This window comes from Phyllostomus discolor, chromosome 8, assembly GCF_004126475.2.
Source record: "Phyllostomus discolor isolate MPI-MPIP mPhyDis1 chromosome 8, mPhyDis1.pri.v3, whole genome shotgun sequence".
NCBI classification, from domain to species: domain Eukaryota; kingdom Metazoa; phylum Chordata; class Mammalia; order Chiroptera; family Phyllostomidae; genus Phyllostomus; species Phyllostomus discolor.
The window spans coordinates 109,304,956-109,326,792 of NC_040910.2; the positions used below are offsets into that span (position 1 = coordinate 109,304,956).

The 21,837-nt window shown below is 54.8% G+C and overlaps 1 protein-coding gene across 6 annotated transcripts in view; it reads left to right on the top strand.

Annotated features, from left to right (window-relative positions):
* The window catches only part of RFFL (ring finger and FYVE like domain containing E3 ubiquitin protein ligase), a 62,345-nt gene that overhangs the window by 28,415 nt on the left and 12,093 nt on the right, over positions 1–21,837 (top strand). For 2 of the 6 annotated variants that reach the window (XM_028520413.2, XM_036034068.1), the window contains exon 2: positions 17,959–18,146. In XM_028520413.2, the coding sequence (XP_028376214.1) occupies positions 17,967–18,146 (180 nt within the window). In that variant the 5' untranslated portion in view covers positions 17,959–17,966. Of the gene's footprint in view, positions 1–139; positions 163–4,827; positions 5,122–15,003; positions 15,029–17,958; positions 18,147–21,837 lie in introns of those variants that run through there. The other 4 variants (XM_036034069.1, XM_036034071.1, XM_036034070.1 and 1 more) reach the window with 4 other exon arrangements.

Below are 21,837 nucleotides of genomic sequence, written 5' to 3' on the forward strand. Positions count from 1 at the left end.
CAGGAAGCCCGAGTGCCTACTCCGGTCTCCTGTCCCCAGACCCTGCATGGCGACAGTGCTCTTTGGAGCGTTGATGTGGGGACATCAACTACAGGTGAATGAGTAAAGATTTCTAAGCCCAGTGATGGCTCAGTCTCCGTGTGTGAGTCTGTTGGGAACCCAGTAAGTGAAGTCTTCTGACTCTTCTGTAACACCTGGCAGCTCAGGTGTGGAGAGGTGGGGCAGGGAGGGCAGGGGGAGGGATGGGGGTGGGGCAGGGGGAGGGAGCGGGGAGGGCGGGGAGGAAACACAGGCCAAGTTAAATAAACCAGAAAAGGGCCATAGGGCACAGGATGGCAATGGGTTGTGTTTGTAAGAAAATTTGTTTTAAATACATTCTTACAGTAAATTTATGGTGGTTCTCTTTGATTCGAGGTATATTGGGAGATGGAGGAGAGAATGCAAAGATGAATAAGATGGGATTTTTTTTTAAAGATTTTGTTTGTTTTTATACAGGAAGGGAGGGAGAAAGAGAGAGAGAGAAACATCAGTGTGTGGTTGTTTCTCACGTGGGCCCTCACTGGGGACCTGGCCCACAACCCAGGCATGTGTCCTGACTGGGAATCGAACTGGAGACCCTTGGTTCTCAGCCCGTGTTCAATCCACTGAGCTTCACCAGCCAGGGCGAAGGCGGGGTCTCTGACCTCCAGAAAGGCTAGAGGAGGAGGAGAGGAAGTGCTTCCTCCGAGCGCACGATTGAAGGTCTGAGAGGTGGAAGGCTGAGCAGTGTTACCCGTGTCCGCGTGTTGTAGACCGAGGGTGGCACTACGTGGGGCGGGCTGGCGTGTGCCCCCCAGCTCCTCAGGAGGACCCTGGGGATTTGGGTCACTATGCTTTAAGTCTGGTTCTCAGGCCACAAAACGTATTTTGTTTCGCACCTGAAAATGATAAGTCTTTTGGAGACAGGATTCTATTAGACTCGAGTGACTCGTGCTCAGAAAGGAGTGTCAATTTATTTTAGAGTGAAGGATTCCTTTGCTGTTAATAGGATTCTGGATTTTGCCAGGATATTGTTTTTCCAAGAGCAAGAGATCTCAGAAATGCAATGCAAGGATATCAAGCTTGCCTGGTGAGCGTGGAGTAATATGATAGCATGGTTCGTGGGGAAGGATACAGTTACAGAGAAAGCTAAGGTTATTGATTGCTTACTGTATGGCCAGGTCCTGTACAAAGTGCCTTGCACATAGTAGGACATTTAATTCTCCCAGTGGGCCTCCTGAAAAGTAGGCACAATTACCCTTAATTTACAAATGAGGAAACCAAGGTTGTCTCCAAGCTGGTAAGAGCTCGGGTGGGAACCCCATCCCTCGGACGCTGAGCCTGCACACCCCCAACTGCCCCTGCATGCGGATCCCGCTCCAGCCTCATGGGAGGAGCCTTACCTCCCCCCCCCCCCCCCCTGCAGAGAAGGGGGCGTGTCACCTGCCTGGCCCCGGTATTTCTCTGCCTGGGGCAACTCCAGAGTGAAAATGGCCTCGTCTGTATCCTCCTCCTCCTGTTTTCTTTTCCTTCCAGTTTTCTTTGCCGTTGACCACATTCTCTGGTTAAATCCGGGGTCCAGCAGAAATAACGCCTGCTTGAGTGTGGTCGGTGGGGTAGTCATATGGGTGTAGTCAGTTACAGTTTGAATTTGGACATTTCACCTAGCATGCCATATGGTGTGCTTGAGTGTGATGGTGTTATGCCACAGAATGGCACGCTTAGGGTTTGGTAATGAAAGGCTTAGTGATCAAGAGGGGCGCTGTCTGTGCCCGCCCCCGCGTGTTAACGCCATCACGCCAGCCCATCTGCCTTCCTCCCTCCTCACTTCTGGTTTGGAGGACAGTGTATCTCCTTAGAGGGGCGTGACGTGTCTGCACACATTGTTTTTGTGGCGACTTCATTATCTTAACTTCATGGATTAAATGATGAGATTTCTGCAGCTCCTAACTTGTCACCCGTGACCCGTTCCCCACCTGCTTTTCCGTGGAATTTAAATCCAGCTCCTGAGTCTGGTTTTGAAATAGTCCGTCTGGCTGCAGTCCAGTCACTCCGTGCAACCTTGGCCCTCCGGGTCACTGGGTGGTGCCGTCACCACCCCTCCTTCTGTGCCCTCTCGTGTCGGAGTCAAATCCAGTTACTCGTCTGTCGTACCTTCATGTCCTTGACTTCCTGCTGTGGTGTCCGTGGTCCTGGTGTGTTTTTGACTTTGAATGTCATCCTTTCTACGAGGCTGCCGTGACTGATCCCCTCGCTGGGAGTGATCGCGTTCTCCTCCGGGTCTCGTAGCACAGGAGCCTTTTATGCCTTCTTGATGGCTCAGCGTACCTTCTGCCGTGCATCTTGGCTGTCTGTGCGCGTGCCTTTATCTCTCACGCCGGACCCCTGCCTCGTTGTGCGGGTCTGTCTGGTTGACCTCTGTACTTCCTCTTGTGTCTAGTTCAGCGCCTGCACAAACTGGGCATTGGATACCTGCTGGGTGAAGGCGTGGGTGAGCAACATTTCAGGTTTGATTTCCTGCGCGTTGCTTTAGATCTCTTCCCCCTTCCTTGCTTGTCTTCCTCCTCTTCTAAACTTGCTGAGCTCGCCGCTGCACCGGCTCACGGCGCTTGTCGTCACCGCTGCCCCCTTTTCCTGCCCAGATTTTACCTTGCCTCGTCAGCGGCCACTGTGTGGGAGAGCCGCATGCTTGCCGGTCAGATTCTCTCCATCCTTTTGTGGGCTCTCTCCTCTCCGGGAGTCATGTGACCAGCGTGACTGCATTAAGATCCTAATGAAAAGACCATGTGTGTCAACAGCGGTCCTTACGGTTTCCTGATCCACTGGTTGCAAGTGGGAAACTTTCTGGTCCGAGTTCCAGGGGAAAGGGAACACGTCCCCGGGTACCTGGGAGGTAGCAGGTCAGGGCACGTGTCCGCGCTGTGGCACGTTAGGGGCGTCCCGTTTGACCGCAGACATAGCGCAAGAGGCCACGGAAGCTTCTGCTGTCAGCGTCGAATCCCTGGATTTTTCCTGCAGCTGGGAGAAACATTAGAGATGGGTGTGGTCCAAGCCTCCTATTTTCCAGCTGGGAAAACAGACCCAGAGAGGCTAAATGACAAATCCATAAGAAAGGGGATATTTGTTGCGTAGCTTTTAATCCCAAGGCCCAATGCGACTCGGGGAGAACCATTAGCTTTTCGAAAGCAGTGGGAGCCTCCCTGGGAGTGGGGGCGTCAGGTGTCTGAGCCCGGAGGCTCTCACCGCGCTGAAAAGTGGACCCAGGCCGGTAGCAGGCGCGACTGGGGACAGGGCTCTTCAGAGGAGCCTTTCCAACCGTCACAGTCCTCCTGGGTGGCCCCCTTCCGGGCTTCTGCTCAGTGGGGACTGGCCGACAGAAGTCCGTTCTTGCTACATTCGAAAAGAGGCCAACGTTCAATAATAAAAACATATCTTGATTTTTCTTGCTCTTTTTCCCAGCCCTCACGTTCTAAGTTGTTTTTCAGGCTTAGTTTTCTTATCTCAGCACTTCTTGTGTTTTGATTGTTTGCTCTAGGTCAGATGTCGGTATGAAGCGTGGGAAATCCAGAAGCTAGCTGTCTTCGGGCCCCGGGACTGGTTTTCGGTGCTTTTTAGGTGACCCTCCTACCTGGCTCGGAGAACAGTGTGCTTTACTGTCCTTGAAACACTGTCCAGTGAACCAGTTCTGGGCAGGCAGGAAAGGCGACCTACCTGCTTGTGGCTGGGGAGCAGCGGTGTCAAGAGACAGCCCAGAGCAGGAAGTCAAGTGCAAACAGGATGCGCCTGTTAGTGTAACTTGTGTGCCTGTGTTTCAGAACCCGCTGTGGTTAAAAAGACTCCGAATATTCGAGGGTGGCTGGAGAAGTCTCAGTTTCTGGTTTGAAAAGGCGCTGAGGCAACTAGCCCTGTCTGCCCTTGCCTACGTCCGGGCACACACATTTCTCTAGGGATGCGTCTTCCCTTCTTCCTGACGCGTGGTGGTTTTTCTTAGCTTCCACTGTGCCCGTGCCCATATGTTTTATAAAGTGAAGCCACTGAATTCACTGCCGACCTGGTTACTTTCGGTAGCTGTAGGATCCAGGCTGTGCTTGGCTATTTTTAAAAATAACAATAGAAGATCTTAGCCTAGAATTCACCAGCCTTTTAAATTACGGGGTCCTTTGGTTGGATTCCCAGATTTCTAGCACATCTTTGGAGCGTTTCCCGAGTTCCTGAGCGCTAGGTGGTTTACAAATCATCCCAGTTTTAGTCTTGGCGTTGGGAATTCCCTCGAGGGTTGAAGGCTGGATCGACTGCTCACTGCGGAACTGTTTCACCCCTGGGCGAGGCAGGTTGTTGAAGGAGAGATTAAACAAGTAGTTAGCCTGTGGGCCTTGCAGCTGGGAAACAGTCTTAGGAAGGAGCCCTTGTCGTCTGAAGCCCACCCATTCCCCATTGTTTGCGCCTGAGAAATGTGCTTTATTCTGTTCGTTGGGCTGGGTTGGCTGCGGAATAACTAGCTCATCTGTGGGGAGTGGGAGTAACCGTGGGGTGTTTGTGGGCAGTTCTGACTGCTCGAGTCATTTCAGAACAGGTCCTTTCTGCTGGTCTCGAACCGCAAGCTCTGCATCTGGGGCGGGTAAAGGTCTGGGTCCTGTGTGGCGTGCACCTTGAGTCTCTGCCGTGTCGCAAAGGATGCCGGCCCTCGACCCTGATGTTCCAGGAGCAGACGGGTGAACAAATCTAGTGGTTGCAAATCTCAGCGTTGAAGAGAAGAGCATTACTTCCTGGTATCAGCACAGGTGTCTTTCGTTTTTTTTTTTTTTTTAAACAAGTATCTTTTTTTCTCAGGAAACGGGGGTAGAAAAGATGAGCCAGTTTGCACTTTGTTGTGGGATATACAGGCAAAGAGTAAAACCCGAAGGCCATGTTAATCAAGCACGTGTGCTCACAAGGAGAGACTGCGGTGAGAACATGGCGTCTTTCTTTGTGGTAACCAGGCACACGAGGAATCTCCATCTCTGCTTCTTGGGATGGGTACTGGCCCTCACGCGTGGTGGCAGGAGCGGAAGACATTTTAGGAAGTCAGCGTAAGTTTCAGGCTGACACCAAACCAAGCCAAAGGTCAGTGGGAGGAAGGGGGTGGGTAGGCTGAATGTACCCGGGACTCGCTACCAAGTGCCACCTGACCTCAGTTCGGTGCCGGCAGTGACGGCAGCCCGGGCAGGGGGAGGCGTGTTTGTTCAGTTCTCTGAATTTGGACAAGAGGGGCTGAGGCGCTGGCGGGGGGCGGGGGGGCACGTTTAAACTGGCTGGACTGTGGGAAAAGGGACAAACCTCCTTAGCAGTGGGGTGGAATTGGGAAGAAATGTGGCAGCCGAGGGCTGAAGGGAGGGCAAAGCACTCTCACCGCCTGAGAGCTCTTTGGAGATCAGCAAAGGGAGAGCTGGTGGGCGGGGCCTGGAGTCGCTCGGGTGTTGGAACATCGGTGGAAAACTGGATCGAGTGTGATTGAATGTATCCGTCAGCCTGTCTGACAAAAAGGTGCATAGGGGATAGAGCAGATACATTTTGTCGCTTTCAAGAACCTTAAAGATTTTCTTGAAATTATTCTTGGCCAGCTTTTATTGAGCATCTGTTATGTGCGAGGCTTCAGATACCACCAGATTCTAGAGTCTTTGTTCGTTTCCTACATCCTAGTGTGATCGGCTACAGTAACTTTTTGCAGTCCTGCTTTGGGAAGTTAAACTGCCTCATTTCCACCCTAGACAGAATGCCTGTCTTGAGGGCTGCCTTTTCCCGGGGCTCAGGGGTGCCAGAAATCCTCTCACTGGGGCCCTGGCGTTGTGAACGTTTTCTGTCCTGCTTGCCCGTTCCTCACTCCCTGCTGTGGTATCTTGGGAGGAAAGCAGCTGCTTCAGCTAGAAGGTCCAGGAAAGCTGCTTGGGTGAGGTCCGTGTCCCACACCAGAGAGGGCAGGGGCAGTGGCGGGGTCAGTGTTTTTATTCCTGATGGGCTTTGTCACTACTTTGGATGGAAGAAGGATCCTGGGTAATTAAACAGACCTGCAGGTCCGTTGATTCTTTTTTCAGCATTGCTGGGAGATCTGACTCTGAACTGTTTTCTTCCCTGATGGACTCGCCCTTTGGGGTGTGGTGCCTGTGCTGAAGTGAAGTGTGTGGGTTTTCCTGCTGCAGAGTTCCGTCTGTGGTCTCTCCTGAGCTCGATGCTAAGAAGCAGCCATTCAACTGGGCGGACCCCGAGGGCAAGGGCGGTGTTTTGGCGCAGCTGCACTGGTTACCGTTGCTTTTCTCCCCGAGCCTCCCAGCAGGTGCTGCGGTCCCTCTGCAGGTACTTGTCAGAGGCCAGTTGAAACCAGGGAGTTTCCAAGAACGTTGGTAACTTGTGGTTCTTGTGCACAACAGTTACCACTTCGGGGAAGGAGCTCGTTTATTACTAGTGGCAGCGATCTCGCCCTCTCCCCTTATTCCCCCTTATTCCCCCTTATTCCCCGGGTGGTTTTCAATGCTTCCCACCCCAGGACCCTCTGCTGTTCTGGTCTACATGCCCTTTGGTTGCGTTTCTCCTTCTGCCTTGCTTGTGCTCAGTGTGTCGGCGTGTGCTGTGTGTGTCAGTGTGTGTCAGTGTGTGTCAGCGTGTGCCACGTGTCAGCAGCAACGGGCGGAGCTCTGCTGAGACCCGGGTGTAGTGGTTGAGGTCTGTCTCTCCGATTTCTCCTCTCTGTTCCTCTACTTCCCCATTTGTTTTCTGTGCAGCTTTGTCTGTGTTCTTTGCCGTTCTCGTCACGCGCCTCTCCAGGCCCAGCCCCGTGCGGGCACCGAGGGCTCCAGAAGCGTTCCGACGTAGGGAAGGGGGGCCAGGCGGCATTTCTGCAGGAAAGGGTGGGGGCGACGGTCTCGCTCATCTTTGAGGTTCACCCGTCCTGGTTTTCTAATGCTGTACTGACCGTCAGCTTTAATGTTTTTCTGTTACTTTTAGAAGACAGTCTCTTACTGTTCTTGCTTCTAAGTAACCTCAGCAGACAGTGAAAAGTTCTCTTCAGCATGGATGAGGTAGGCACCACTATTTAGGTTTTTCCTCACAGGTATTTATGTGGTTGTATGGGTTTGAACCCCTTAATTTGCTCATCATCCTGGAATCATGATTGCCGTTTATCAATCATGAATTTGTTGCCCTCCACTGCCCCCCCCCCCCCGCAAAAAAAAAAAAAAAAAAAGGAAAACTCTGATGCTGTTACCATTAGTTATGCTTCAGCAAGTACCTGCTGACCACAGGTGCCTGGCACTAAGGCTGGGACCAGCACTGGGGGGGGGGGGGTAGGCTCACTCTTGTTTCCTGTCGCACGGGCTGCAGCCCAGCCACGGTCAGGCAGTCGTTAAAGGCGGCGCTGCTGGGATGCTCGGCTGCCCAGAATGCAGTCACCGTGCGACACGGAGACCTTGCCCGTGCTCGGTCCTCTGGGAACCCGCAGCAGCTGGGAGAGGGTTTGGCTGACAGTGTTGCTACACAGACAATCAGACGAGTGAATTCAAGTTTTTGGGCGGTGCACTAGATGCACGGACAGGGCGAGAGGTTTCCCTGGGGACGTGGGTGCAGCGTGCAGAGTGCGGGTGGGGCCAGTGGTGAGGGCCGAGAAAGCAGCTTGCGGGGGAGGGTCCTCAAGGCAAAGTGAGCTCGGTGTTGGAGGGGCCGAAGGAATCGAAGGGAGCAGGGAGAGGGAGGTCCTGAGCTCTCAGGATTTGCTTTCGTTATTGTGTAATACTTACCAGTGGAAATTTTATTAAAAGGAGGGTAATAGAGCATTAGTTGTAGCTGACACGGTTAAGTCAAACCCCCCCCCTACTCAGCCTTGACTGGTGTGGCTCAGTTGTGGCGAACCAAAAGGTCGTCGCCGGTTTGATTCCCGGCCAGGGCACCTGCCGGGGTTGCTGGTTTGGTGCTGAGCGGGGCGTGTACGAAGGGGCAACTGATCAAGGTTTCTCTCTCACATTGATATTTCTCTCCCTCTGTTTCTCCCTCCCTTCCCCTCTCTCTAAAAATAAATAAGACATTTAAAAAAAAAACCACAACCCCCTACTCTGCCGGAACAAAGCTAGGCCAGAATAGAAACTGAAACATATCTTAAGTGTTGATTAAGGGCTTTATTTTTAGCAATGTGGGGTCTATCTAGAGCAGGAGCGCCCTGAGGTTGTAGTAAGTAGGAAGCGCCGATGACTTAGAGGATGTACACATTAAAATGTTGGGTCCCCAGGGGCGGTTTTCCTGTCTGGCGCACCTTTTACAGGGTCCTCAGGTGTTCAAGGGCTGGCCTGGTGGGTGGGTAGGTAACCCTTTTTGGTGTCTCTGGGAGGGAGTGGAAGCTGGTGCTAAACCTTTCCTCCCTGCCGGCCACTCTGTATGATCTCTGTGGCCTCTCCTGCAGTCAGTCCCTCAGCCTCACTCCCTCACTGCACGGGCTTTTGGATTCCCAGCACTCAGGGCAGGGGGCACGGATGGTGAAAGAAGACCCCGTCTTTCTGTAGGACTACAAACTAGTTAAGGAACTGGGATTTAACATCCGTCCGCTCTCTAGCTGTGTGGCCCTGGTCCAGGTACCCAGCCCTCTTCATTTACGAAACAAGTGTTTAAATTCTGACGTCTGCAGGATTGTTGTATTAAATGAGGCAACAAATGCAAGCATAACAACTCACTAGGCACGTGTTAGGTGTTTTGTAGTGTGCTTTTCCTTAAAAAGTATACATTTCTAGGATCACCTGAGAAGGGACTTCAGGACCCCGTGGTATGAGTAGCCCCCCCACTTTTCCTCTTGTGTGCCACCTGGAATGACAGCTCGGAGATCCTCTCTCTCCCCTAAAGCTTCTAAAGCTTTGATCCCTTTTATGAAAGTATCACCTGGGAAGTGGAGAGAGGAGGCGGAGCCTGAGACCTGGCGTCTTTGACATCTTTGCCAGTCAGTGTGAGCAGAGGCCCTGGAAGCTGGTTGGGAGAGGGGCGGGTGTTTAACACTAGTCCCTTGTGATAACACCTGCCTACAGTCCTCTTTCTGTAGGACCGACAGCCTGGTAACGAACGTGCCTAGGACCTGCCGTGTACCTCGGCCAGTAAAGGTGTATTCTCTCTTTACACTTAGTACCTGCGAGGTCTGTTCGGAAATAGTCCAGCCATTGTTAACATAACGAGAATGGTTTGCATGACATTGATGTAACCTGGCAGCCAAGGAGAGCGGACTGGAATGCACATGCGTGAACAATGATGACTACACTGTACTAGTCAGTGGGGGCGGTAGGCACCACTGAGTGAGCATGTGTACTGTGTGGCTGTTGCATTCAAAATGACTGAGTGAGCACAGCAATGAATCTGCACCAGATTTTGCGTTAAGCTTGAATATTCCTCCACGGGAACTATCGGGATGATTCAGAAGGCCGCAGCCATGGGCAACTGGTGACTGGCAGCTTCATCACGACAGTGTGCCCGCTCATGCACCACATCTTGTGCAGAGTTTTTTGGCAAAACAACAAATCATTCAGGTGACTCAGCCTGCTAACAGCCCAGACTTGGCGCCCCAAAACATCTGGCTTTTCCTGAAACCGAAATCACCTTTGAAAGAGCAGAGATTTCAGACCATTGATGAGATGCAGGAAAACACAACAGGACAGCTGATGGCGACTGGGAGAACTGCGTGAGGTCCCAAGGTGCCTGCTCTGCAGAGGACTGAGGGGTCACTGTCCTGTGCATGGTGCTTCTTGTATCTTCAGTACATGTCTCTGATTTTCATATGACACAGCGGGACACCTTCCGGACAGACTCGCACTCGGTCTCAGCCTGCGAAGCGTGCGTGTGCCCCTTCGGTTCCACAGACGCCTGGAGAGGCAGGCGTCCCCGGCGCACCCAGTTGCTCTGGGTAGAGCCAGGGTTTAAGTTCAGGCCTGACCAAGTCTGAAACCAGAGTAAAACATTTATCGGGGAATCTTTTTTTTTTTTTTACTGTTCTGTTTTTAAAAAACTTCGCTCTACAATGAAATTCTTACCTAGGAAACACGCATTATCCATCACGCACACCCAGAGGACTGCCTGGGAGGGTTCCGAGCCTTTGGGCGCGTCTCCCCCTGCTGCGCCCCAGCCTGGTGAAACGTCCCGGGCAGGTGTCCAGCCCGCCTGCCCCTTCAGCGGGGCTGGGGATCAATCACATCTGGGCCTTGGGTTCCGAAGTTCCACCTCACGCTCGTCTCCACTGTGACTAGGTGTTCTGCATTCTTTTTTTTTTTTATTCAAGTTTTTTTTTTTTTAGGATTATTTATTTATTTATTTTTAGGGAGGGAGAGAGAGAGAAAGAGAGAGGGAGAGAGAGAGAGAGAGAGAAACATCAATGTGCAGTTGCTGGGGGTTATGGCCTGCAACCCAGGCATGTACCCTGGCTGGGAATCGAACCTGGGACACTTTGGTTCCCAGCCCGAGCTCAATCCACTGAGCTATGCCAGCCAGGGCTTGTTCTGCATATTCTTTATTCTCAAATAAGCAGCTCCGAAATAGTCTCAGTATCACAGGGAACATGCTCTACCACCCCACCCCCAGCAGGGGAGGCCAGCCTGTCGTGCAGTTTACTCTGTGGGTCGCTCACTCACAAATGTTTGTCCTGCTCCATGCTCACCGTGTTGTCGCTGGCGCCGTGACCCTTCCCCGCCCGAGGGGGACACCTCAGGCGGGCTCCCTGGAAAATCCCCAGCACTAATTCTGAGATTCTGGTTTGAAGTCAGCCGTTTCAAGGGAGTTCAGGTTTCTTTTCAGACTGACTTATTTTTAAAAGGAAGCAGCCTTCCCAGTTGAGGGATGATTGTAAAATTCAGGTGGGTTCTCAGAATCACGGTGACTCTTGACTGTGTGGGTGACGTGGCCAGCTGGCCAGAGCCCCTGCCCAGCCCAGGCCCTTGCAGGCAGGGACCTCCTCAAGCTCTGGGTGGACAGGGAGAGACGGGCACTGGGCCTCCTGGCCGGTCGTCACTGTGGAACGTCTCTCCAGGCTGGTGCCGGGTTAGAGTCCTGACTTACAGTTCCACGGTGATTTATGTTAGTGCGCCGTTTATGGAGCACTTAACTGAAGGTTGGGCGCTTTATATATGTTCCTGCTCATCCCTAGAGTTACCTTCCAGCCTGGAGGCATTGTCTCTCTCATGCACGTGAGGAGGAAACAGACTTAAAAAGCTAAAGTCGCCTGCCCAAGGTTGGCTACCCTTTGTTTTTGGTAAAGGACTTCTTCACAGTCACTTTATGTCACTGTAAATCCCGAGGCCATGCTCTGAGCCCTGAGCAGAGATGACTAGCTGCGTCGGCCGTGCTGGGAAAACACCGAATGTCCCTTCGCCTCCGTAGGTGCGTTCCGAGACGTACCTGTGTGTCTGCCGTGGGGGCCGCAGTGTGCGTGGTGCGGGTAAAAACCTCGGGGCACTTGAGGTTCCTGCCCTCAGGGGAGGGGGCAGAATTGCCGTGAGGATCACATGGATCACATGACACCAGGTAGTACCCAGCTCAGCGCCTGGCAGACAGACAAGCCTTCTTTCCACGAATGGCCACCTTCTCCTCTCCCTGTCCAGATGTGTCACTACGTACCCGTTATTTCAGAGGCCTGGCTGGGCCACGCCGACAGGCTTTTCGCAGCGTTTCTTTCCCAAGCCATTGCAGTTGCACTTGAATTGCTCTTTAGGGATAATATACGAGACGAAGCAAAGCCCGTGCTGCGTTCATGATCCATCGCCTGGGATACTGTTCTCTATGCTCTCGCAGCGCAGATGCTTCTGATAATTCCGGGAATGCAGCGGTGAGCGTCTCGCTGGGCCGGGGATGATTCTGTAAGGCTGGCTGTCGAGCCGCTTTCTGGAGCGCCATGTCAGGAAGGTACCTCTTGGAGGGCTGGAGGCACCTTCATGGGGTATTTTGAGAGGATTTTTATGCAGTGGAGTCACCATCAGTGTGTTAATTCCGAGACGCTGCCGTCTCTGCGCCGCGTGGGGCCTGCCCCTGCAGAGGGACCATGGCATGCAGGCCAGGCAGTCAGACTCACAGCCGGTTGGATGGGGACCCTGGGGGCTTGATGCTACTGCTGTCAGTTCTGGGGGTCGGCAAGGCGGTTTTGGAGGGGCAGTGCACACCGGCCCTCAGTTTAGTAGGACGCTGACATTCCGACCCCTCTGCGCCACGGGCCAGACTCCCCTCCTCCTCGGGGAAGCCCCCGACAGCTACGGGTCCACGTAAAATTGTTTGGCGTGGTCAGGCGGACAAGGGAAGCAGTCACGTTACCTCCCCTCTTGCCTCCGACTCGGGCCACACCCGCCCTGCCTGGCGCAGGTCCCTCGGCTCACCTGGCCCTTAACACCGCCGCTTTCCTGCCCGGCAGCGCGCCGTCTCCCAGGGAACGCCAGCGTACCTGCCAAGCTGACGAAATCCCAGGTGCCAGCCAGCCACTCTGGCCTCGTCGCGCAGGGTTCTTCCCCGGGGAGCAGCGAGTTCTGCTGCTCACCCAGCCCCGCCTGTCTCCTCCTCCTTCCCTGGAGGCAGAGCGGGGGAGAGGCCCCCCCCCCCCCTCCCCCGTGTCCAAACACACTTGGTAGGAGAGCAGAGACCGAGTTCGAGGGTTAAGTCTCCAGCCCCTCTTTTCTGAAGAGGGCGAGGGGACTTGAGAAGGAACTTCAAGCCCTCCGTGAAGATGTGACCGTGTTCTCCCAAGAGCAGAAGGGAATGCGTGGGTCAGAGAGGGGGGTTTTTCACAGCTGTCACCACGGGGAGCATTTGTCGTGCCTTCCTGCTGGTTCCGCTGTCCTTCCTGCAGGCGACCTGTCTGATGCCGGGCACGTGAGTCTGCCTCGTGAAAATGCTCCCGAGAGGAAAGTGGGAAGTTGGTGTAGCGATGTCAGGGTGGCAAATGCGTGCCTCTCACTCCCTGAAAACCACCGATACAGTGATGATGTGGGCCAGGGCATTCCAGTTTGGCCAGAGCGTACTTTTAACTAACCACATTAGGAAATGCTTCCTTTTGGTATTTAAATGTCCTTGCAGAGTCTGTGGACTGTGGTTACCGTGCAGCGTGAGCAGGTGTGAGGGATTTCGGCAGCGGGCATGTTTCCGCCTGGCCCTTTCCAGAGTGGCCCCTTCCCCGCGCACACGCGTCCCCAGGATGCGAGTGTCCTTCCCCCGAGCACGGGGCCTGTGGAGTAGGACACACCTTGGCAGAGTGAGTCCTACACTCTCTGCAGAGGGGCACACCCAGGTCCTCTCCCAGAGCCCAGTCCTGGCTGGAACAGCCAGCTCCTTGAAGGGACGGGCCGAGGGCTCTTCCTTCAGAGCTCCCCCTGGGGGGCGGGGGGCGGGCAGGCTCCCTGAGAAACACAGCTGAGAGGCTGGAAGCAATGCCTGGGAGGACACGTCGTCTTGACCCCCTGCTTTCGTGTGGGGACGGCCTGCAGTGCAGCGCCTCACTGGGCCACAGCCCCCTGGGCACCAGGACCCCGTCAGGTCCGCTTTCGGTCTCCCTGGTGCCCGGTGCATGGCCAGTGCTCTCCGAGTGCGCGTCGAGCACAGGAATTGAAACGACAGACAGCCGGCCAGTGTCCCAGGGTCTTCCTGCCGTTTGTGCCTCACCAGGAGGGGCTCCCCGTTATGGCAAAGGCCGTGCCTCTTCGGAAACAATGGCAGCGTGTAGAGAAGTTTGTTCTTCTCTTGTGGTTAGACGCCTCCCCCTTTCCTTTGTATTTCCTTCCTTCACGTTTCTCTGCAGACGCTGTAAGCTCGTCTGCGGTTGTATCTGTCGTCTTCACCCCCGTCCCACCGTCCGGTGAGAGGGAGGACCTTTCTGCCGCCCAGGGGTGGTCCGCCCGGACTCATTCTGATTGCTGGGTCGCTTTGCGTCGTCCTACTCCTGGCCCTCGCTCCGTTCTTTACTGCCGGCTTCCTTCCTCTGCAATCTCTCAGTCTTTGGGGCTCTCCCCCCGCAGTCTTAAATACGTCCCCATTCTCCAGTTTAGTGACCTAGATCCTCTTCTATGCCCGCCTTCTCTCTCCCATTCACATTCAAGTTTCTTGAAGGAACACTTTTTATCCTTAGAGTCTTGGCAAATCCTCCCTTTTCACTCACTTTCCACCTTATGGTTATTTTCCTAAAGTAAAGAACATACCCACGTTTTCCTAAAACTAGATCGATCCATGGGGCGTTTTCCATTTTGTATTGTGTTCTCTCTGGGTCATGGGATAGCGTGGATAATTCCCTGAAACTCCTAACCCTCTTTCAGCTCTTCCCACCTCTGAGCATCTTTCTTTATCTTTTTCTTTTTTTTTTGAAGTTTTTTTTTTTAAAGATTTAATTTTTTTATTTTTAGAGAGGGAAGGGAGGGAGAAAGAGAGAGAGAGAGAAACATCAATGTGCGGTTGCTGGGGGCCATGGCCTGCAACCCAGGCATGTGCCCTGACTGGGAATCGAACCTGCGACACTTTGGTTCGCAGCCCAAGCTCAATCCACTGAGCTACGCCAGCCAGGGCTTGAGCATCTTTCTTTATGTTCTGCTTGTTTGCGTTCCTGTGCTTGCCCTGTAGGTCAGGTCTTCCCGAGGGGTCTCCCGGACCCGCCTCTCCTCTGACCCGACTGTCAGTCTTCTGCCCCACTCTGCGTTTACCCACTTGCAGAAGGCCGAGCAGATTCCCCAGCCTTCGTCTCCAGCTGAGACCAAACCCCCGTGTGCCGTGTGCACGGTCAGCACCTCCCGCAGGCACTGAACTCAGCTGGGCATCTTAGCCCGTGCCCCGCCTTCACACACACGCGCGTGTGCGCACACACACACACACACACACCTGCTCCTGGGGGCATCATCCCGCTTACTGATTCCATGGTCTGTTTTGTGGTGTACGCCAGAGACCCCAGGGTTTATCCAAGACTGTTTTCTTCCTCCTTTCCTCCCACCTCTTCGGTTCGTCGACACAGACTGCTAATTCTGGCAGGGATCTTGGGACAAACGCAGAAAGCCAAATGGTAATTGTGGTGAAATGCCTAGTTTTGCTTTTTGCCTGTGCACTCCCAGAGAAACTGCACTGAGGGTAATGGCATCATGCCGGCAGCAACAACTAGTGTTTCTTCACTGCCTCACAGCCAGGGAAGGTCCATGGAGGAGGATGAAGTGCGGAAAGGTTACGTACTTAGTAGACGTGGGTAATGTGACCAGTAGGTAGTAAAACAGGGCCTGGGAGCTGTTTTACCCAGACCCTGTGGTCGTTGTATTGTCACACACCGTTCCAGATGCTCGTGTCGGCAGATGCTTTCAAGAACTGCAGAACCAACCGCTCCTTCAGCGGGCCGTGCTCCACTGTTGTCACCCTGCTCTCACCAAGAGAGAACTCGTTTAATAGCTGACTGCTCTTCCCTTCGTCATTGCATGCGAACTGCTGATCGCAAGTAAGGCAGGTTATACCCCTGTCTTCTGGAAACTCAGAGTCTTCAGTCAAGAGATAGTCAGCAATTTTTTAAAAGATTTTATTTATTTTTAGAGAGAGGGGAAGTGAAGGAGAAAGAGAGGGAGAGAAATACTGCTGTGCAATACATTGATCAGTTGCCCCTCACACGCCCCCAACCTGGAACCTGGCCCACAGCCCAGGCATGTGCCCTGACTGGGAATCGAACTAGCAACCTTTCAGTTTGCAGGCTGGCACTTAATCCACTGAGCCACACCAGCCAGAACAAGAAATGTTTTTGTGCAGGAAATGGAACAGATGTGTGCTTAGTTAAGATTTAAACATTGTATGTGATTCATTCATTCACTAGTCCTTATTGCGCCACCTGCCTGCTGGGTACTGTATGACTGTCATGTTCCCTGTTCTCCAGGGGTCACAGGCACAGGGGCGGGGGCGGGGGGAGGCAGGTGTTAATTGGACCTGCCTACAGAAGCGAATGGGTTGTGTCACAGGTGCACGGAGGCAGTGCTGGGAAGCGAAAAAGGCCCTAGAGTAGTTGGATCCCTAGGTTATACCTGTGTGAGCCAGAAAGTTCCTCTCTGTGCTAGACCTCTTTTTTTTTTTTTTTCATTTATAAAATGGTCAAGGTTGAAACTGTTGGCTTCTTCATTTCTTCAAGCTTATCACGTCTTTGAACTGCGATTTAACAAAGGCACTTTCAACAAGTCAGGAGGCAGAGCAGAAAGTATCCTTCTTTTGTGTGACCTGATTATAGAGTAATAAACACTGAGTGTTCCATTTGTTATCTCTGTGAACAGAAAGTTCAGGCTCAGAGTGCCCACACTGACCGCCTCGGTGTGCTGAAAAAGCACACTCCTCCTTTATCACAGCAGTGTTTGGCATTTTGGTGGGCTGTCTTGCGATCTTTAGGTTATTCTGACACTTGAAAGATTAGCTCCTCTTTGTTTTGTGATTTTAAAAAGTCAGCTCTGGCTGGTGTAGCTCAGTGGATTAAGCCCTGGCTGCAAACCAAAGGGTCCTTGGTTCGACTCCCAGTCAGGGCACATGCCTGGGTTGCGGGCCAGGTCCCCCGTAGGGGGCGTGCAAGAGGCAACCACACATTGATGTTTCTCTCCTTCCCTTCCCTGTCTCTAAAAATAAATAAATAACATCTTTTTTTAAAAAAAGGGAGGGAGAGAGAGAGAGAAACATCAATGTGCGGTTGCTGGGGGTCATGGCCTGCAACCCAGGCATGTACCCTGACTGGGAATCGAACCCGCGACACTTTGGTTCACAGCCCGCGCTCAGTCCACTGAGCTATGCCAGCCAGGGCTCATAAATAAAATCTTTAAAATAAAAAGTCCGGGCTGCAAACCAGGCATCGCAGATTCGATTCCCAGCCAGGGTACATGCCTGGGTTGCAGGCCACGGCCCCCAGCAACTGCACATTGATGTTTCTCTCTCTTTCTCTCTCCCTTCCCTCTCTAAAAATAAATAAATAAAATCTTAAAAAAAAAAAAAGTCATCAGTCCCCTTGTCCCCGGTACTTGTATTTGGTGTGTAAAATGGGAACAATGATCCCAAACTTTGTAATAAACTCACAGAGGCACCGATTCAGCAAGGACGCTGAATGTTACCTGTTGGGCATCTGCTCTGTGCAGGACACCGCTAGGTAAGGGGCAGGCGTGAGTGCGATGTGGTCGCTGCCCTCGGGGATTTCGCGGGTCAGTGGTGGGAAGCAGCAGGTGAGCGCGCCGGCGCGGCCAGCTGTTGGAGGCGCTGTGACTGGGGTCACGGGGGGCTGCCGGTGCAAACGCAGGGGCAGCTGGCTCTGTTGGCTGGTGGGCGGGACACCGGGCTGGGGCATGGCCAGCAGCATGGTGTAGGGGAAAGAGCGTTAGGTGTAGACTCAGAAGACCTGAGTTTTTTTCCAGATCTCAGTTTTTTTGTATCGTATGAGCTGTGTGACCTGGACTTGCTTTGAGCCAGGATTGCCTCACCTGTGAACAGGAAATAAGAATACCATGTCGTGTGGTCGGAGTGGGTGTGGAATGACACAGTGTGTGTGTGTGCATGCATGTGTGTGTGTGCGTGCATGCGTGCACGTGATCCAGTTCCGTGTCTGAGCTCTAGGGACCAGGTCCTGTTCCTGAATGAAGTGGAGGTTAGGCCCCTTGCGAAAGGTTGTATTTGAAGTTAGACCTCAGATCGAACCCAGACAGGGATGAGCAGCCTCTCAAAGGCAGGGCGCCCACTCGGCAGCCCGGGGCATCCTGGCCGAGGCGCGCCGGCAGCCCCCTCCTGTGTGCAGAGGCGGCCGTGGTGGTGGAGGACGTGGCGGGAAGGCTGCGGCCCAGCAAGTCCCCACCTGGACGTCCCCACCTGGACGTCCCCACCCCAACGGGGGAGGCGGGAGGGGTTTGCGTGTCCCCGCGCACCTGTGCCCTCAGGAGTGGGCGCGCAGTAGAGGTATGTCTTCGCTCTGACCCTTCTTCCTCTCCTCCCTTTCACCAGATTTTATCATGTGGGCAACCTGCTGCAACTGGTTCTGCCTGGACGGACAGCCTGAGGAGGCCCCGCCGCCCCAGGGGGCCCGGGCGCAGGCCTATTCCAACCCCGGGTACAGCTCCTTCCCTTCTCCAACAGGCGCAGAACCCAGCTGCAAGGCCTGTGGGGCCCACTTCGCAAACATGGCCAGGAAGGTAAGTGTTGCAAGCGCAGGCCCTCGGGCCCCTCCCTCGCCTTCCTGTTCTGCCCCCTGCCCTGCCGCTGCTTCGGCAACGCCTGTAACCCGGGCCGTCCCTTTCCCAGCAGCAGTGGAGGAAGGACTGACCACACGAAGTCAGAGCATCTCGGCACAGGTTTGGGGCCGGCTAGACCTGAGTTTAGACATCGGCTTTGCCACTTCCTGGCCATGTGACAGAGCCTTTCTTCTTGACATTGGCCTTCCCACTTGTGAAGCGGGGTGTGGTAGCCGGGCCCCTCTCACGGCGCGGTGAGAATGGGAAAGGAGGCGAGCTGCAGGGGGGCCGGGGCAGCACTCTGTGGTACTGACTGCGCCCGCTGCAGCCAGGAGGGCCGACTGGGGATTGATTACCTGGTTCGTTTGTCGGCAGCGGTGGCGTCAAGGACGTCTCGGGTCCGTGAGGACCCTAGCACCGCAGACTGGAGCTCACGCACTGTGGGGGCCATGCTTCCCCGATTAGTGGGCAGGAAGGCAGCTTCCTGGCGGGGTGCTGCTGGAGGGTGTCCCCCCCCAGTCAGCTCCCAGAGGCAGCGAGCTCTCCGGCCAGGCACCGTGACCCGGAGAGGAACCCCTGCCTCCTGTGCTCTCCTGGAGGAGGAGCGGTCCGCGGCCCGGCCTGTGGCGTTACAGTGGTGATGGTGGGAAATTTGGGAGGAAAAAAAAAAATCATTTTACACCATCTGCTATAGGCCAGGGACTGTTGTAAGCCGTTTAGATTTGGCTCCTCACAATAACCCTGGGATGCGGGTTTTAGAGTTCCTGCTCTCCCATCTTATGGGAAACGAAGGCTTGGAGTGTGATAGTTAAAAGGAAACGGTAGGTGCCAAGTTCCTGACAGACAGCACGAGAGGCGCTGAAACACTTGCTCTGGCTCCTGTCCTCCGGCAGCCCCTCCGGGGCATGGGGCTACCAAATGGCAGAGCCGGGGTTCAGACCCAGGCCTCTGCCTCCCAGGCCCTCTCCTGCAGGACGTTCCCCACGTCAGAGCTTCTGCGGCTGGGAGTGTCGGCCGCCGCCCGCCCTTTCCATCTGGAAGGGGACGGAGGGCGGGCACCGTGCCCCGTAGGCCGTGTTTTGCCTGCACTGCACTGCTGTGCAGGGGAGGTGGGCACGTGGCAGAGCTCGGGTGGGATTTGCTCGGCCGCCCCAGGCCCTGGGAGGACTCGGCCAGCGAGGCTGCTGTGGGCGGGCGGGGGCGGGGGACAGCCGCTTGGAGGGCAGAGGTGCCCCTCCCTTCACAGGGAGGCTGACAAGTTCAGTCTGCAGTCGGTACATGAGGACCGACGTGGAGAACAGCAGGGATTCGGTGCCACACGGCCTCCGCCTTCTCGGTGACGGAGACGGTCGGGGGAGTGAGGGTCCGAGGCGGCATGGGAGGGGGCTTCCGGGAACGCGGCACCTGCCTCGCTCTGCGTGTGGCCTTTCAAATGCCTTACCTGCGTTCAGTCCCTACAACAGCCTGTGACGTCTGTACTCTCATGCGTTCCCATTTCACAGATGAAGAAGTTGTTCCCTTTATCTGCGGTAGTCGTTTCAGGGACTCCTCAGGCGCGCGAGGACTCTGTCGGGTGGCCAGGGAACTTGCTGTTTTCGCGGTCAGACAAACGTCAGGAACAGCTGCTGGGAGGAGCAGCCGCGAAGTCGTTGGCAGGAAGGAGCAGCAGCGTGAACAAGGAGCACCTTGTTTAAACGGGCAGCGTGAATCTGGGATGGGCTAACTGGAACCTTACTTTTTTTAAAGATTTTATTTTTTAGAGAGGGAAGGGAGGGAGAAAGAGAGACAGAGAAACATCAGTGTGTGGTTGCTGGGGGTCATGGCCTGCAACCCAGGCATGTACCCTGACTGGGCACCGAACCTGCGAAGCTTTGGTTCGCAGCCTGCGTTCAGTCCACTGAGCTACGCCAGCCAGGGCATGAACCTTACTTTTTTAATCTCCTGTGTTTAACCTCCTGGTTGTTACTGTACAATTTGAAAACTTAATACAGTTGTGTAAGTATATGGCTCACAGAGTCAGGTTGTTCAGCAACGTTTGTTACAACAGGAGGGACCCCCTCTCTCATTTTGCTGCCGTCAGAGGCAGCTGCTTTCAGCCCCTTGGGTCGGTAGTGGCCTCCACGTCGCTGATGGAGGTGGACACACAGCGGACCCCGCCTGCACAGTTGTAAATCCATGGGCAGCTGCTGACGCCCCTGGAACTTACCTACAGTTTCCCAGTGTCCGCAGGTGGTTGTGGACCCCCGCCCCCCCCCCCACCAGGTGTAAGTGACATTTAAAATATGTCAGTTACACTCTGTGGGGGCGGAAATGGAGGGGGAGCAGGGAGGACAGGGCTGGTGAGCCAGGCGCCTGGAGTGTGTTGGGAACGTGGGGGAACGGGTGGACCTAGTGAGGTCTTGACCTTTCGCAGGAGCCCGTTTCTCTCCGGAGGAGAACGGACGTGAGCAAGGAGAGGACGTGAGGGAGACGCGTTCCCTGCCCTCCATGAGCTTCCCGTCTCACAGGGAGGTGGCAGGCTGTTTGTGCCGCAAGCCCCCGTGTGGGTGGCGCCCGCCTGCCTGTGGCTCAGCAGCAGCCCCGACTGTTGTGTAGGGGGTTGGCGTCCGGCCTCCTGAGCGGGACCAGCTGGAGGAGGAGGAGTAGAGGAGGAGTTTGTGTGTGGAGGCACGGAAGAGGTAATTCCTGTCTTGGAGTGGAAAGACGGGGGTCAGTTCTTAGGGACCGGCGGAAGCTCAGAGATGAGACAGAGGGGACAGAGAATGAAAGGTGACCGTGTCACCCGTGTGCGAGCCTACCGGCTTGTGCTGAGGTTTTGAGGACGTGATCTCACGTGATGCCTCCAGTGGTCCTCACACCGACTGACACCTGCCCTTGCAGGTGAGGACCCCGAGGCTGTGGGAGGCTGTCTGTTTTGCACAAGTTCCCTCAGCTAGGATATGGCCAGCCGGGGCTTGCCGCGTATAACGTGCACCCGTGTTTCTGTGCACACTCTACACGGGGTTTTTATGCCCATCATCATCATCCCCACGGTGTGTGGTCATTACACCCACGTGCAATGGGCATCCTTAGTTTTCCCTCAAAAATTTGGGCAAAAGAGTGCACCTTATACACGGCAGAATACGGCAATCCTGACGGTGTCACTGCTCTGGCTGCCCCTGTCCCCGTGGGGGGCTGCAGGAAGGGATGCCGATGGCACGGAGGGTGAGGAAGTGGGCCTCACCTGTGCCGGGGGTGTGGGTGGGGAGGGGCTGGGAGCAGGAGAAGGGCAGGTGAGGAGAGAGCTGCCGCTGCCAGCTGTTGTGATGCCGGGCGCGTGTGCGCTCCCGGCATTTGCAGGCGGGCCGGCCGCTGACTCGCCGTCCACGCCGGCTTGTTGCTCAGCCGGTCTGCACCGATTGCTAGTCTGTGCGCGCAGGGCTCCTCTGCACATTCTGCCCACGTTTGCTGGCTGTCGGCAGCGGTCCTCCGTTTCCTTTGTTCTCTCCTGCCTCTACAGGCTGGGGCTGAGCCTCGGGCCCTGCCTTTCTCCTTGAGATGCGGTTCAGGTGCAGGCTGACTTCAGAGCCCCTGCCGGGGGGCGGGGGGCGTGGGAGCTGGGGTGCCGTCTCTGCATTCCGGTCTTGCACCCAGCAAACCACACACGCCGGAA